The 12,726-nt window shown below is 42.5% G+C and overlaps 1 protein-coding gene across 6 annotated transcripts in view; it reads right to left on the reverse strand.

Moving 5' to 3' along the window:
• The window catches only part of tle2a (TLE family member 2, transcriptional corepressor a), a 49,668-nt gene that overhangs the window by 27,499 nt on the left and 9,443 nt on the right, over window positions 1-12,726 (reverse strand). For all 6 annotated transcript variants that reach the window (XM_061780697.1, XM_061780696.1, XM_061780699.1 and 3 more), the window contains exon 2: window positions 6,995-7,158. In XM_061780697.1, coding sequence (XP_061636681.1) covers window positions 6,995-7,158 — 164 coding nt within the window. The remainder of the gene's footprint in view (window positions 1-6,994; window positions 7,159-12,726) is intronic.

Consider the following 12,726-nt stretch of genomic DNA (forward strand, 5'->3'; position numbering starts at 1 on the left):
AATTATGGAAATGATACAACTCATAAATAGGCTTAGCTTAACAGATGCTCAGGTGACGCCACAAACGTTTTTTTTTTGGTTTTGTTTTATTTTTCATGCATCCATTCTCTGAGCCGCTTATCCACGAGTGCTGGAGCCTATCCCAGCTATCATCGGGCAGGAGCCGGGGTACAACCTGATCTGGTTGCCAGATTATTTTTTTTTTTTTTAAATAGTTTCAGCAGCACATTTCAAAAGATGTAAACCATCTTCGCAGTTAAAAACATATCAGTCAGCACTAAGTCCTATTGATCGTGACATCACCGTAATCACACACGCATCCGTTAGAACCGTTTAGGCTCCTGCCCTCCAGGACTGTGACTGTTCACTTTACATCTCATTAAGTATTGATCAACCGTTTCTTGCAAATCCACTAGAAAAAAAATTCCGACAGCTCTCTCTCGCTCACACACACACACACACACACACACGGAGAACAGGGGCCCACCCAACTTGCTTGTGTACACTTTCATCATCATTCATGGGTGTGCACAACACACACACACACACAAAACAAAGGATGGATCTTGTCGCACAGCAGCAGGGCAAGTGCACTTGTATCTGTCATCACACTCATAGGCTAGGCCACACAGACACACCTAACTAAAATCACAAAGTGTGAAGCATCCCGCTCGGAAATACAATATTGAATTGAGAGTTGATTAAATCAAATGTTTACACACTTTTTTCTTTGCCCTTTCGTGCTGGTCGCTTCACACAGTTCACCAGTGTTTCTCAACCTTCGTTTTTGACAAAACATGTACTGTATTTTACATTATAAAAAGCTCGCGTCACACCAGGCAAAAATGGCAAAAAAAATGTACATACACCGAAATAATGATCTCGACTCAATTGACTCACTGTAAAATCTGAGGCTGTTTATTTGAACACAAAGCTATTACCTGTATTTGGTTGTACAGCGAAAGGTGGCTAACACAGGTAAATTGTACCTTCTGCCATGTAGTTGAAGAGCATTTGATTGTTCTGCCTGTCACTCTACATCACTGGCATAGATAGCTTAACAAAGATTCGCTATTTGTGGTAAACAATCATTTTTGGACCGTCCATCCAATTGAATAGAGTGTTCCCCCGCTATGCGTCACTGATGGTGATTAGCCTAAATTTGGCACAAGCATTGTCGTTTCAGTTCCCACTCAGTGATGTGATGCAATGAATGGTGTGAAGATGTGAATGAATGGGTGTCTGTCTCTAGATGTGCCCAACGACTGACTGGAGACCAGTTCGGGGTGTCGTCCGCCGTTCGGACAGATTTAGTTGGGATTCAAGAAAAAAAAAAAATTGATAACTAAAGTACATGAACTATTATTGCGGCCACAATGCTCTTCTCATAATCAATGTACTATTGGCGCTATTTTAGTCACGTTTTAGGGCAAGTGACATCATTTGAAGTGTCCTGGTTAATTTGATGCAGCGACTTGTAGAACCCCTCGGAATATCAGCCCGTATGAGCTTATTGGTGGATATTTTTAACTGAAATGTGTCCACCAATCAGAGAAGGGGTTCCCCGGTTAGTAGACAAAACCAAATGGTCGAGGAGATACAATAGGTTGAGAAATAATGAGCTTAGACTGTTTTACTCTCATTTGAAGGCGTTATTTTTGACCAGATTTTCTATTTGCAATATTCCCCCTAAAAAAAACAACAACAAAAAAACTCAATTTCTCCGGAACCAATGGTCCAATTTTCAAACATTTTGGTGTGTTGTACTCAGGTTGAAGTGGCCATTCCAACCAGAATCAGCATCCTGACAGACTGTCATTTTTAGGGGAATCTTGTCCTGCTGCTACAGTGACTCATGTCTTGCATTGAAGATTGACTTTTGAGGCATATTTTCCCACATACTTTTGGGGCCTAATGCAAAGAACTACTTTGGGATCCTCTGCTTACTTTTGCATTGCAAGTGTTTGCAAGCCCATTGACAGTGAGGTTTGTCCATTTCGTTCCCCCTCCAATTCAATTACCATTGTGAATAATAACCCTGGACAGTGGTTTTATGCGTGTAGCCAATCTTGCCAGTCATTTTTGATTTTTTTTTTTGCTTCACATCAATTGTTAAGGTCACATGACACACTTACACAGCCGATGAGTGTGCGCGTTTGTTTTTTATAACAGCAGTCTAGTACGCGCCCAGGGAAGAGTAGCAGGGCTTCAAACATGAGTGGTAGCATGTTAGTGGTGACTGAAGAGCCTCTATGCAGGACTCTCTCACACACACACACACACACACACACACACACACACACACACACACACACACACGTGAACGCACACACACACACACACCCCAACATTCACTCAGAGAAGCCTGTGCTTGTGTGCATGCAAATGTGTGTAGAAAGAATTGAAGTAATTAAAGCTCCCTTGCCTCAGTCTGCTGATTACAGACTGTTTCGTTAACATACACTAGCACGCGCACACACACACACACACACACACACACACCAAAAATCAGAGCCACTGACCCACCAAAGGCTTTAATTAGCCCTTTTCTGCCTTTAGTTTCCTACTAATCTTCCTCATCGCTACATACCTACCACGCCGCCAAAACCCGACAAACATTTACAATTGTGCACGTAGCCCGCCGCCACACACACATACACAGCCACACACGCAGTTGTAGCTCATCAGTGCTAATCCGTTCCCCTCAGTCTCTTTCCTGGTGTCTAATCCAGCATCTATCGGAATCCAGCCACCGTCTCCGCAGCCAAAACACACAAGTAAGCTCTGCTATTTCTAGGCGGCGGCTATTTGTGTGCGCAGATAATTGGGGAGCCCTGCACGTGTGTGTGTGTGTGTGTGTGTATATGTGTGTGTTTTAAGCACATAACTCATCAGCCAGTGTGTTTGTGACTGCAGGCAAACACAGCAGCAGTGGAGAAGTCTACGAGTGTTTTTCTTTCATCACAAGGCCTGTCCTGCATGCAACCGCATGAGGATCTGTGGTCATAATGACATCAGTAAAGCATCAACTTTTGCCATTAGGGAGTGACTAAAGTGTCTTTTATGAGTTGCTCACAACTTCAAGCGATAACTCGGCCGGTAAATTTGTAACTAATTAATCTCAATCGTATTTTGAACGAGTTTGTCCAATGAATTCAACATGATTGCTGTGTAGTTGTTATGGAAGGGGAACTACACTGTGTCCTCTGTTTCAAGTTGAGTTGTGTTTCTATGGCACTGACATAACCCACATTTGTCGTCTCATAGTCCATCACTAGCCTACGCTAATGAAGTACAGTGAACCCCTGCCTATTTCCAGTTTGCTTTTTGCAAATTAACCAATCCAACCTCGGCTATTCGCTGAAAACCTCTATCAACGTTTTTTGTACTCTTTCTGAATTGCCTAAGATGCCACATAATGCCACCAAAGCCCTGACTAATAGGAAAGTAGGATTTGGTGTCAAGGAAGAATGTTGACGTGATACATCTACTATTTTTACGGGTTGCAAGGGCAACATACACACGGAATCCAATGTTAAAGAGTAATGTCGTAACAGGAGTTTCAAATGATATTCAGGTGTTTTGGGATCATAGTTTGTGGTTTGCAAAATTACAAAAATCGAGTGGAATGCGTCAGTTATGGTTTTCTGCTATTAGCGGCATGGCTCGGTCGCTATCCTCCGCAAAAAGCCGGGATTTATTGTAGTAAAGCCATAAAGTAATTATATGAAAAGCACTTGCGAGCCATACTGTAAATATAAAATGATCAAGTGAAAAACTGTAATTGAGCATGTCCTCTTTTGCCGCATAACGACGCATTCTTACACATTTGCGTTTATTGTACAAACATAGGCCATTTAAAGACGGCGTGCAAGGAACTAATTTGCCCAGCAGGGTAAGAACACGTCGTCACAGTTTTATTATATTTAAGGTTAAGAAGTGTTTTGAACAATATTTACTGTAAATATGACTTAACTATTGTGTTAGCATAGGTTAGTTATAGACAATAGCACATTACGATTTGTGTGCAAATTCGGTTTACGTTGCCACCGTAGAACAGAACTCCTTGATAAACACAGGGCCCCCATGTACATGATTAGCCTACTTCTACAACATTTTACCCATACATAAAACATGTGAAGACAGTGGCATTCATGTCAAAATGATCAAAAGCCACATTTCACTGCTCGCTCATCTGGGAACCAAAGAAACAGGTTCGTACCCACCTGCCAGATTAAACATCCAATCCATCAGTGAAAGGAATTCGCATGGCTCAATCTGTTGCCATGTTCATCAGCCACAAGTACGCTTTTAGTCAGACACGGTTTAATTTTTCCCATTGCACGTTTTTCCTGGAAATTGTACACCGGCCTGCTCAAGATGGAATTTGAAGCTCACCCAATCACAATCTCTTCTATTCAATTATTGTGTATTTAGCGAGGTGTGTTAAGCACGAGGGCACCACTCCAGGCGTTTTGTAACACAAGGGGGAGGCACTGAAATAGTGCCAGGAGAGCAATCAACACAAGGGGTGACTCACCCGCAATGAATTCCTTCATTTATCAAGATCAATCAGACGGGTGCTTCACGCGTTGGCTGAAAATATTTTTGTACTTTACATAAAGATGTGGCGATAACCTGTGCTTACCCCTTAATTTCTCTGGGCAAATATTATTCAGACATTTGCCAACACTGAAAAAAATATGAGTGACTGGAGAGGAATTAGGGAAAATGGAAAAGTCATTTTGACCGGAGAGTAAAATAGTACGCAGGAAATAGTCAGTCATTGAAAGGGATGTTTTGGCACTAACTTACTGTGCTGCAAGTACCCAGTCAACAGAGTGCACAAATGTGCCAACTGCCAAAATAAACACTCTCTCCTGCACGACATTGACATGTTGTAACTAACATGAGACCCGTATTCAAAGAAATCATGAGGATTCTCTGGTTCCATCCATCCATTTGCTGTAGCACTTGTCCTCCCCAGAGTTGTGGTAGAGCTCGACCCGATTTCAGTTCCCAATCAATCAAGAACCAATTCAGTAAAGCAGAATTATTGATCAAATCATTGACTAATGAATTTCAATGAGTGAAGACAAATCGGAAAGCCCTCACGCTCTCATAGCGGCCCCACCACAACTCATTGCAACATGATCCTCACAAAGATGGATGCCCAAGAACACCCTGTGACACACACACACACACACACACACACACACACACAAGGTTCTGAGGAAAGCTGCAGTAGCCACGGGGGTTAGAGGACTGTAGATGGGAGGGTGTACAAAAGAAGTTTGAAGTGGGACAGAAAAAAAGAGGGAGGGATGGGATACTGGCCAGCTAAATCAAAGCAGGTTGAGAGGAGGATAAGAATGGGGGACGAGGAGCGGGGTGGGGGGTCGGCTATAAAGGTGTGCCAAGTGAAGGGTGGGGGAGCGGGTGGAGCAGGGGGGGGGGGGCGTGCCACAGCTAAAATGAAATCCTTCATTCAAAGACTATGCATATCCCTGCACACCAACCATCTAATAAACAACACACACACACACACACACACAATCATACCAGCCTGTTTGTATGTACACTATTGCAGCCTAATGCAGGGGTGCGCAAACATTTTAATCTCAAATCAATGAAATGGATTAAAATGCCATTAATCTGTTCAAGCCCCCCTAAAAAACAATTTTTTTTGTTTTGCGTTTCTGACGCTCAGGACCCTCAGAGGTGCTCCCCTGACTCTCTCTGGAGGTGGCAGTTTCTAAAAAAAAAAAAAAAAAATAGTTTTCTATAATCTTCAAAAGGTTTCAAATATGGGCGACACGGTAGCCGACTGGTTAGAGCGTCAGCCTCACAGTTCTGAGGTGCGGGGTTCAATCCCCGTCCCCGCCTGTGTGGAGTTTGCATGTTCTCCCTGTGCCTGCGTGGGTTTTCTCCGGGCACTCCGGTTTCCTCCCACATCCCAAAAACATGCATGAATTGGAGACTCTAAATTGCCCGTCGGCATGACTGTGAGTGCGAATGGTTGTTTGTTTCTATGTGCCCTGCGATTGGCTGGCAACCAATTCAGGGTGTACCCCGCCTCCTGCCCGATGACAGCTGGGATAGGCTCCAGCACGCCCGCGACCCTAGTGAGGAGAAGCGGCTCAGAAAATGGATGGATGGAGGGTTTCAAATATGTTCTTTTTTTTTTTTTTTTTTTAACAGAACACTTTGTTTTACATCTGAATTAGTTTTGGATCAAGTTGAATGCAAAAGAAGCACTGTAAATACCAAATACCAAATGTTAGTAGCCAAAGAGACATTTATTGGGGAAGTTATCTAGTGCAAAAAAAAAAAAAAAAAAAAAAGGCTATACCTGGTGGATTATAATAGAGCTGGTAACCAGGCAGGAATGATCAACGAAACTCTCTGAATGTTCTCAGTCTCAATGTTTAAAATTGTTTGATTGATTCATTTTCTCTGGACAAATATTTTAAAAATGTCCGAAAGGCACAATTTGATAGCTTGTAAAGTACACAAAATCTGCATTAAGCTTTTTGGTCTCTTGACATACTTTAAGTCACCTACTTCCCCCCCCCTCCCTAAGGATACTTTACAGATGAGTGCATACTGGATATGCTGTATCTTCTGTCCAAAGTTGAAGATAATAATTAGACATATAATATCAACATTTTATTATATAAATATAATAAAATGTATCATTTCATTCTCTCACCCAAGGAGATCTGGAATCAGATCAATAATGCAATCAGAATCGCTTAATTCTCATCCCATCCTAAATTTTAACTCAAATTTCGGCTCGCAACGCAATATTAATAATCGTAAATTGGTGCTCTGGTAAATCAAATTTCAATTTACCAATTTTAGAGGAACAAAAAACAAGTCTACATTATTACAACAAATATAACAGGACTAGATGTGTGCAAATACGCTGTGGGCGAGATTAAAGAACAGAGCAGCCATATTTGGCCCACCCATGTTCTAACATGACATGTACCTGTGGTACTGGGTCTGCAGGAATTGGAACTCCTCCTTGATGCGGTCCAGAGTCTCCGGGTACGTCAGCTTCAGCGACTGGGGGGTCCCCGATGCCGCGGCCGCTGCTGCCGCCGCCGCCGCTACCACGGAGGCCGAAGACCCCGGGGGTGGCTGGAGAGGTGCCTGAGGACCACGAAAACACACACACACACACACACACACACACAATATTGACATGTGACACGAGCTCAACAAGAGGCGGCAATGAGGAATGATGGTGGCACTTGCATGGCGGGTGGCGGGCTGTCTTTTGCAAAGTGTCATGGCCAAGGGAAGCCAGATGTGAATGGGTCACAAAGACTTGGGAAAGGCTAGGGCGGGGCATTGAGCGCATGAGATTCTTAGCCAAATGAGCACTCATTGTTTCACTGCAGGTCCAAGAAGGGGAATAGAGGGGGTGGAAGGAAAAAGCATAGCGGGTGGGAAGGGGACCCCATAAGGGTTGTGGAGCCTTTGGAACCCCTGTGCTTTTGGCTCCCTTCTCTGCGGGGTCCAGAGCAATTAGGAGGGTACAAGCATAAGTGTAATGCTGCAGGACATGCAGACAAAAGGCTGAACGCTGGATTGCGAGGGTGGCGGGGCGGGGGCTCCCCCGTCTGTCTGTCTATCTGACTCTATGTCAACATCACAGAGCTCATGAGCCCACAGGGATGGAGAGTTCTCAAGCTCCGAGGCGGTCAAGTAGTACAGTGAAGTTAGCACTTGACTACTGAAGAACAATATCATGCCTAATCCTCTGGTCAAATTAAAAGGGAAGAGTTTTCTGACAGAAAATTCTCCTGATTCCAAACTCACCAACGGTTACTACGTTATGAATTTATATTGATGAGTAATTAAGTGTGATTTTCCTCAATTAAATATTTTTAAAACAAAATTATATTCTAACAATGCTTTTAAATATTTGTTTAAAAAAAAAAAAAAAAAAAAGGTCCCTGATAAACAATGGAATTTTTTTTTTAAAATAAATAAATAAATGCTTTGCGTTCTACAAATTAAGTCAGCCTGCTGATTCTTCGTGGCATCCCATGCCAGCGGTGCAAATGTCCCCAAGCATGAATGTTTTCCAGGACAACGTTTGAAACAAGACAATGTACACACATGTCTTTCAAAGAAAATCTTAAGACATTCAAGCTCCAGCGAAGCGGTAGGAAAAAGGGGTAGATGACGAAAATAATTATGTGGTAAAATACCGAACAATAATTAGATTTTATACATTTAATAGCAGTTTAAAATCCGTTTGTAACTTCATGAGAGAAAAAAGGTTCACGTTTTCTCTTTCCATTGTTGAATTAATTTAAACGGACCTTGAAACTACTCTGAACACCGTAGACGTGATATGACATAAACTTGCGCCAAACCACTTTATGATCATTTTCTGGCCACAAACATTCCCTCTTTCTTTCTTTAAGATTACTTTCCATTCCTAGTGAGTCTGTAAACTAATTGGGGTGAAAATTAATTAGTACTAAAAAATTATATTCTACCCAAGTCTTTTAAAATGTTCCCTACTAATTGACATACTAAAGTGCAGATCAATTCAAAAAAATATTTGGGATCAATTACTGAGAATTATGCTTGCTCATCTCCACTCCAGAACTATCCACTTTATTCGACGTGTATATTGCAGTGTGCCATATACTTTCCCTATACTTTGCTTCTCAAGTTTCTCTTGGAGGTCACCCACTTAATCTGCAGCTTTTCTGGCCTTTATCTGTGTTGCAAGGCCCCACCCAGGCATTTGTTCAATGCACTTAACGTCCTTGTGAAACACAAATCATCGAGCCGGTATGTTTGTCCAGTCCCATGAAGAGATCTCCGTCTGCATCGCTGCCAAATCTCCTTTCGACGTGGCCGTCGGACGATCAAGCCCAGAAACACTCAAGTCGTATCCCGTCCTATTATAGCGTCAGAATATCGAAGGCGAGTAGACTCCTAATGACGGCGCCGACGGCTCCTTTGAAAACGTGTTCCTCTCACAGCCGAGCGTTGCGCACATCAGCAACACATTAGCTTTAATTAACTGCAACATCGCTCAGCCGGGATGCCAAAAAGTGCGTAAGAGCTTGGGTGGTGGTGGTGGTGGGGGGGGGGGGGGGGGATGAAAGCTGTGAAAATCTAACTCGCATGTTGACATGACAGCGCCGCAGCGTTCCAACACAAACAGACACATTCAGAGGATATAAAAAGTCGACACACCCCTGTGTTCAAATGCCTGGTTTTTGTGATGTTAAAAATGAGACCAAGATAAATCATGTTTTTTTTAAAAAGCCATCATTAATGTAACCTTACGCCCAATAACCTATACAACTTAATTGAAAAACAATAATGCTTTCAGAGAGGGGAAGCAAATATTAACAACTGTCGTTGCACAAGTGCACACACCCTCTTAATACTGCGGATGTGGCAGTGTTCAGAATTAACCCACTACAGACTCACATTAAAAGGGAGTAAGCACAGACCTGCTAATTACTGAAAGTGACTCTGATTAACCCCAAATAAAGTCCAGATGCTCTAGTAGGCTTTCCCTGACATTTTTGTCACCACATCTTACAGCACAGGCCAAGGTCTGTTGAGAGCTTTCAAAGCATCAGAGAGATCTCATTGCTCAAAAGATAACGAGCAACCTTTTATTGCTCAGTGACTGTTTTTGTCAATGTCTTTATGTCTCCAAAGTGTTCTCTATCAATTGACTGTCTGTTGTCGTACTAGAGCGGCTCCAACTAACGGAGACAAATTCCTTGTGTGTTTTTTGGACATACTTGGCAAATAAAGATGATTCTGATTCTGAAAAGGCAACAGTTAGGAGACGGGGACAAAAGGATTTTCAAGCCATTAAATATACAAACACTTGACAAGTGAAGACACTTATCAGGTGGGGGGGGGGGGGGAAAGGCACAACAGAGACATTACCAAGAACTGGACAAGCCTCCAAAATGAATGAAAAAGATGGGGGAAAAATGGTCAGGGAGGCTGACAGCAACATTGACAGAGATTAAGGAATTGCTGGCAAGTAAGTACTGCCTGTTTAGTACATGCGACAATTTCCCGTCTTCTTCATATGTCTGGGCTATGGAGATAAGACACACACCAAAGAGTTAGGAGGAGGTTGTGAAAGGAAAGGAGAAGAGATAACAATGGAAGATACAAGGGGTGGCGACTGGCGACCCAGAAAGTTGGAAACGCACTGAAAAGAGAAAGGCACAAATGAAACGAGCCGCTCTCAATCTGTCGGACAGATCCCTTCCTAGATGCGTGCACACACGCGCGCGCGCGCACACGCACACGCACACACACACACACACACACACACACACACACACACACACACACACACGGGCCAATTAACCTGCAGAGGAGAAAAGTCACTTGGGCCTTTTCATGGGAGGATACAAGGAGGGCAAAGGGTGTACCTTCTCGTCTTCCTCTCATTTAAAGCACTACCTTCATTCCTTCCTACATTTGTCTCCTGAGCGAGTGTCCTTGACATGTTCAAGAGAGTTTTTGGTGTACAGAAAGGAAATTATTATTATTTTTTTTTTTTTGAATGAAGTAATTCCACAACGGTTATTTTCATTCTTCACTCCTTGCCTTGAAACAATCTTTCCTTAGACAACTTTTTTTCTTGTATATTTGTCTATGCATTTTATATTTTACAGAAAGAGTCTCTTTTTCCAGCCAGGATAAACATTTGTATGATGTCAGTGTGCTTCGGTATCTCATTAATACAAGCAAGTTATTTTCTAAAATAACAACACCTAATTTTTCGACAATATTTTTTCTCCTAAATCGTCTTCTCATGATGCTTGCCACTTCTGCTAAAACCTCCTCCATCCTCAGTTGAACAATTTATGTAGAGTGAAACCTGGGCCTGTTAATTGCCCACAAAGCTATTATTCTGTTGTATGAATGGCAACAGGTGGTACACAGGTTAATTCAGTTGAGTTAAGTTCTACCATTTAGTGGAAAAGCATTAATATGTTCTTCCTGTCACTGTATGTCGCTGGCATAGGTAGATGAACAAAGATGTATTATTGTAATTAAATAATATTGGATAATTTGGGAATCGTTGTGTTAGGGAGCTTTCACACCGAGAGTTCACTTTGTCTCAATCGGTTGATTGGCTTGTAAACCGTTTCTGCCCCAGTTTAGTATGTGTTCGCGCAGTGTAAAAACTATATAAATCCACGGGATTCTCGTTTTTGCTTAGGAGCATTCTTTTCCTATCCCAACTGAGTGAGATGACCCACAAGTACTTCAAGGATCCTTGTTGGCATTCTAAAAATGCTTATGAAAGGTTCCTCAATGCAACATTTAACTCACCTTTAACGCAGGTTACTCTGAAGCAAGCTTTACGAAAGGATGCTACCCATAAACTTTACGGCAGCAATAGTTATAGCTCCAGGCAAAACTTACCAACTCTATGCGAAGACACTTGAGAGTGCAGAAGCAAAAGTACTAGGCGCTAAAGCTTACGTAGAAGTGACAAATCGCAAGTAAGTTATCGTTATGCTACGTAACAGTTATTTTCGTAGCCCACAATTCACGCCAGAAGAAAACAAAAATGCCAACTTTACATTAATTTAGAAAGACTACTGGGTGCAGTGAATTTCCATCTCAACATACATAAGTTTAGCCTCTTAAGTGATTTTCACTGTTTGCGACAACATGGTTGAAATAAATACGACAAGCACACATGGATCAAAGGAGGGCTTTTTGTAGTCCTTTGGAAAATCGCAGTTTTGCGCAAGAGATGTCAGCAATGCTGTTCCAGGAGGGCTGTACTTTCCTATACAGGTAAGTTTGAAAGTGAGCACGTTGTCACCTAACCTTGACCCAATGACGTTTTCCACAAAGGTTACAGAGAAGTAGCATAAAGGTTAAGTTTACATTTCCGAAGAGGCCCCAAGCGCACCAAAATGTGTCATAACAACCACATGATGTCGCTCTCTTCCTTTATTGGTCACAAGAATGTAAACAGGAAGAAGGTTTGTTGTGCGCAATCGTGAATGGTGAACCAACAATGGCGATTGTTGATCATTTTACAATGATACGAACTACCTCGTCTCCTTATGACTGATGTTAGCACCCAAGGTTGCGTGTCAATTCAGTTATTTTGCTAATAGAACAAATACGTGCAATACAGAAATACTGTAGACTGCTACGGCTCTTGAGCTCCAAAGACAAAAGAGCAGACATTAAAACTAAAGCACTTGTTGTGGAGTCTGCCAACAGTGTGACCGTGCCCGCTGTTTTCATTTGAGTTGCCTTCATACCGCAGGCAACAAAACCACAATGACCTCACATCCTTGCTCGCCAACAATGTGCACGCACACACACACTTGGAGCAGACAACACGCCCACACGCCACCTCAGACAGCGGATGCGTACAAGATGCAGCTTTCCGCAAGTATTTACGAGCACATGTGCACTTTATTCCCTTCACATGAGCGGTCTCAGCATCGACTAGATGAAACGCCACAACACGCATCGCGAACGTCACGCTGGAACGAAATTTCTGCACGGATGTAAAAATGGAGCCATGGCAGTCATCACATGGGTGTGAATGCTTTTGTTGTATTTTCTTCTAAAGTACAACGGGAAGAAACTTTTTGTTAAACCCCACTGCATTCTTTTCACAGAATAAAATGTGCTTTGACGTGCTTGCTCAAAGAAACAAAACAGAAAATTATC

The sequence above is a fragment of the Phyllopteryx taeniolatus genome, chromosome 7 (assembly GCF_024500385.1).
Source record: "Phyllopteryx taeniolatus isolate TA_2022b chromosome 7, UOR_Ptae_1.2, whole genome shotgun sequence".
In the NCBI taxonomy this organism is placed as follows: Eukaryota; Metazoa; Chordata; class Actinopteri; order Syngnathiformes; family Syngnathidae; genus Phyllopteryx; species Phyllopteryx taeniolatus.